This window comes from Pinus tabuliformis, chromosome 7, assembly GCF_031772625.1.
Source record: "Pinus tabuliformis cultivar Carrire ecotype Pingquan chromosome 7, CPIR1, whole genome shotgun sequence".
NCBI lineage: Eukaryota > Viridiplantae > Streptophyta > Pinopsida > Pinales > Pinaceae > Pinus > Pinus tabuliformis.
Window position 1 is genome coordinate 332002332 of NC_142293.1, and position 4784 is coordinate 332007115.

Below are 4784 nucleotides of genomic sequence, written 5' to 3' on the forward strand. Positions count from 1 at the left end.
TTAAACAATTATTCAAAATCACTCATATTTTCTTGCACACCATCAGAATTCATATCTTGAGATGAATGATTGGATGCATATGAAGATGTTCCATATTCTTCTCTTTCATCAGCTAGTGCCCCATCTGAGTCCACATGTATGCCCACCATTTCAAGTTTCAAAATTCTTCTCGATCTATGACTGGTTTCAGTAGAGTCCCATCTCAGCATTGTTCCTTCTGGTAACAACCTCTTCAGAATCTCTATCATCTTGAAGTGAAGAGTTCCTCTCTTTGTTAAATTGAAGTCATAAACAAGTATGTCAACATCCTCCAATTTTAAGAGGTCTGTGTAGTGATGATTTATATTTGTACCCTTTCTTTTTCTCTTTCCACCAATTTTTTTATCTACTACCATCTCTATCTTATACACACCATTGAATGGGTGTGTATTTGTGGCATACCAATGTACTTGAACACCTGCAACGTCTTCATTTTCTGTAACGATGTTTATTACCTTAGCAACCCAGAATGGATAGCCATTGGGATCTCCATCTGCGAACATTGCGATCATACAACCCTCCTTAATATCCTGTATTGAATCCCTGTAAAGGTCTTCCATGTCTTCACATTGTGCATGAGATGTTTTGGAACCAATATACAACTCTCTTTCCTCTGCTTGTGAGGAATTAATAATACCTATAGATTGTTGTTGTTCAACAACGATTCTTTCCTCATGTAGATTTGACACATTTTCTTTCCAAATAAATGGATTTTTCAAAGGTATATCTTCATTTGTTGTTCTTGAAATTATATCACTTTAATTATTGAAAAAATACTCCCACCAAACTGAATCAGCAATATCAAAGTACTCATATGTACATCTAATACATTTTTTAATTTCTTCTATGCAATCAGAATAATTTATATCTCTATTATGCCTGTGTGCATTATGAACTTCAGCAACTGATTGTAATAACAATATATTTGACCCAAATATTCGATGATTTGGAATGAACTTCAAAAATGTCAAACCTAATGACGACAGCCATTCTGCAATAGTTGAATACTTCTTGCCCCATATTAGTGTTTTCCCATTAATTTTTTTGATACAAAATTGATGTTGGAAGCTAATGTCATTAAGTTGTTCAATGCATTTCTCGTCACCATGTGATCCCAGAATAAACCTTCGCATGTCAACAATTTCTTCCAACACATCAAAAGTAGGCTTTGGCATGTATGATTTCTTAATACATTCAATTAATGATGGAAAGCTCCCAACTTCCTTCGTCCTCAATGTGACTAAAAATCAACTAAACATCTGATCAATATGGTCATGAGTGAGCCCAACAAGAAGGAAACCAACCTTTACCTTCTCAAAATTTCTCAATTCAACAGGCATGTTTAGATATCCAAAAACAATATGATTTTTCTTTTGACGACAAGTGTTGTCCAATTGTATATACAAAAATTCAGGAAGATTACCAGACCAATGAGAAAGCACATCATGAATTATGGTTATTGTCATATTTGCCTCATTATGAATATTTGGAGCTGTGAAGTATATACCCTTGGCAACATTTTCCCATTGAAGACCATACAACCGACCAAGTGATACTGAATAAAAATTTCTTCATAAGGGCTTACCTGCGCTGGTCCCTCTAGAGGCAATTTCTTGATGTCTTCAAGTCGTGAAACTATCTCGGAAGGAGAGATGAAATTTTATTATGGTCTTATGTTGCAACAAATTGATAATGAAAAGAGGACTACAAAAGATAACATGTGGTAGCATCCAACATACAAGTCATTTTTTGAAGAAGTCTAGGATATGCTTAAACAACCTAGAAGAATGGAAGACCTGCACCAGCAAATGAAGAAACTGAGGTTTGAAGGACACAACAAAGAGAAAACGCTGAATAATTTAGAGGCTATAGGATCAAGAAGAAGACAATAAGAAAAGTAAATGTAGTTGAAGTCAATTTTTTAAATTGTAAGCCTAACTTAGACATAGACCAACAAGTATCTTAATTGAATTTGCATGTGGTTGTAATTAAGGGGGAATGTTGGAAAATCTAATTCCAACTACCTGTTAGGTGTCAAAACCATCCCTCCAAGTGTCCTAGCTCAGTTTTACTTAGTCTGGTTTAGTCAAGTTACACTCTTGTCATTTACCACTGATGTTTCCAATGTAATCTTATTTAATTGATTCGTAATACTAAGAAGAGCAATCCGCTGCTCTATCGTTTTCTTCTATTCAGTTTTTGTCAAAACCAACAATATTGCATAGTGTACGATTGCCTTGGAAATTAGATTGTCCTTAAAATGACTCTTTAACGACCGTTTTATTACATGACTATTAGCTCTTCATTTTTTGTCAAAACCAACCATATTACCCAGTGTACCATTGCCTTGGAAATTGAATTGTCCTTCAAATGACTCTTTGACCATTTTATTACATCACTATTAACTCTACCAATTACATGGCTATTAACTCTACAAATTTCCACATCCTCTATCGTTAGTATTGGTAATATTGTTATTGAAATTATAACTTTAACGTGTTAGTATTGGTAATATTGTTATTGAAATTATAATTTTAACGTGTTATTAATTTCGAGAAACTAATCGTAAAAACTTTGCGTGTTATGAATAGGCAGGTAATACAAAGTAAAAAGCCCCTAACTAAAACATTTAAAACTCATTGCACAAACTACCACACAACAAGTTGTTCACATTTGAGGGCATATCAACACATTACGAAGCAGATTGAATCACATTGGTCAACTATTTAGCTTTTTCGTTATATTTGCAGATGTTAGTTAATGTTATTGGAAATGTTAAATAAAGTACCATGAAAAGTATACACGATTTCCATCGCTAAATTTTCAAAAAATCCCGACCTTAAAGTTGGATTTTGGGACTCTCATAGATCTGCCGAAGTGTCTTACCACCTAGAAAGGGTTACCGGGACTCGCATATATCTGCCAAAATGTCTTCTAGCTTAGAAATACTAAAAGTTTAATGGTTACAAGTCTATGAGGTATCATTTGAATATTAATAAAATCAATGGACTCTCCCATGAGTTATCATTGGATGATAACAACACGATAGCCAGCTGACGTATGATGTCACTATTATATTATTATCTCGTTAATGATTTTGCCAACCTCGAAAAGGTTCGGAGATCGATTGGTTTCGACTTCCGAGTTTGATTTATGCATCATATATATAGAGGGCAGGGAATTCGCTCTTGTCAGAGCTTGTGGTCGGATCTTCAGTACCCTGCCGCGAAAAAGGAAGCACTTTTAACAATCCAGCATTTTAATAGCACCGTAGCAATGAAGAGCTCTGCAAGGCATTTCGGATACATATGTTCAGTCCTGATTCTGATTCTATCTTCTGTAGAATCCTCCAGTTTCAATGACAATTTCGAAATCTTATGGGGAACCGTTAGATTGTTGAATAATAGCCAAACGGCTCAGCTTACTATGGATCGGTCTTCAGGTACAATATTTGAATATTTCTTTTTTACCGACATCCAAAATTCCTTATGTGTTGAATGACAGGAATAGTAATACTAATTCTACCTGCTTTACCAGGATCTGGTTTTCGGTCTAAAAATGAATACCTCTTCGGCAGCATGAGCATGAGAATTAAGCTGATCCCGGGGAATTCGGCTGGAACAGTCACTACCTTTTATGTAAGGAGCTATTTTCATGCAAGAACGAACCATCGTAGGAAGATTTTTTATTAGTTGGCAGTATTCGCACCCAATTTCTGATAGACATGATTAAATTTCAATATCACCCCACAGTTTCATACACAATATATTAACGTTGGTATATTTTGATCCAGATGTCATCGGACGAGGCTTCTCACGATGAACTTGACTACGAATTTCTGGGAAATCTGCCAGGACAGCCTTACACTCTACAAACCAACGTCTTTGCAAATGGAATCGGGAACAGAGAGCAAAGAATTCGTCTCTGGTTTGATCCCACGGTCGGTTTCCATAACTATTCAATTCTCTGGAACGAGAAACAAATTGTGTATGTGCTTCTTCCCCATAACTGAAATAGAAACGACAGAAGTCGTGGATATATTGTGAATTATGTTTAGAGTTTTTACTTGTATGTTTATGATATATTTTGCATTTTGTAAGCAGGTTTTCGGTTGATTCTATCCCCATCCGAGTTCACAAGAACATTGACGCATCTGCGGGTGTCCCATATCCAAGTACTCAACCCATGAGGATCCTTTCCACCCTTTGGAACGGGGAGAATTGGGCCACCGACGGAGGAAGGGCTAAAATAGATTGGAGTAAAGCTCCGTTTGTCGCCTCCTATCAATCCTTTGAGGTGAATGCATGCAGCGGGCCATCTGCTTCATCTCCTCCCTGTGCCAACAAATGGTGGGAACAACCGGAATTTCAAAGCTTAAATCAATACCAACTGGACAGAATTAAATGGGTTCGTAAAAACTACATGACTTACGATTACTGTCAGGATAGGTTGGGGAGGTTTTCTTCAACTCCGACTGAATGTGCATTTAATCCTTAATCAATCACGATGATTGATAACAATATTGATTACAATATTGCAGTTGTAGAGATTCATTTTATTGATTAAGGAGCTGTTTTAGTGTTTTTTTGGATTTTCAGGTGCTGGTTTGTTGAAAAATTAGAGATTATTTCATTGATTAAAGAGTTGTTTTTAGTTTAATTTTTTGGATTTTCAGGTGTTAGATGTTAGTTAGTTGAGGTGAAATTTTGATTTGTGTTATTTAAATTGGTTTTTAACTACATATG

General features: G+C 35.6%; 1 protein-coding gene across 1 annotated transcript; it reads left to right on the forward strand.

The window, feature by feature from the left end:
- Positions 1-3315: 3315 nt before the first annotated feature.
- On the forward strand, positions 3316-4536 carry LOC149247306 (xyloglucan endotransglucosylase protein 6-like). Its single transcript, XM_089455864.1, has 4 exons — positions 3316-3481; positions 3577-3677; positions 3833-4026; positions 4143-4536. The coding sequence occupies exons 1-4, from the start codon at positions 3316-3318 to the stop codon at positions 4534-4536; spliced, it is 855 nt and encodes a 284-aa protein (XP_089311990.1).
- Positions 4537-4784: the final 248 nt, after the last annotated feature.

Coding starts and splice junctions, on each gene's coding strand:
- LOC149247306 (XM_089455864.1), top strand. CDS start 3,316: ATGAAGAGCTCTGCAAGGCATTTCGGATACATATGTTCAGTCCTGATT. Junction 3,678..3,832: donor GAACAGTCACTACCTTTTAT/GTAAGGAGCTAT, acceptor ATTTTGATCCAG/ATGTCATCGGACGAGGCTTC. Junction 4,027..4,142: donor TGGAACGAGAAACAAATTGT/GTATGTGCTTCT, acceptor TTTTGTAAGCAG/GTTTTCGGTTGATTCTATCC.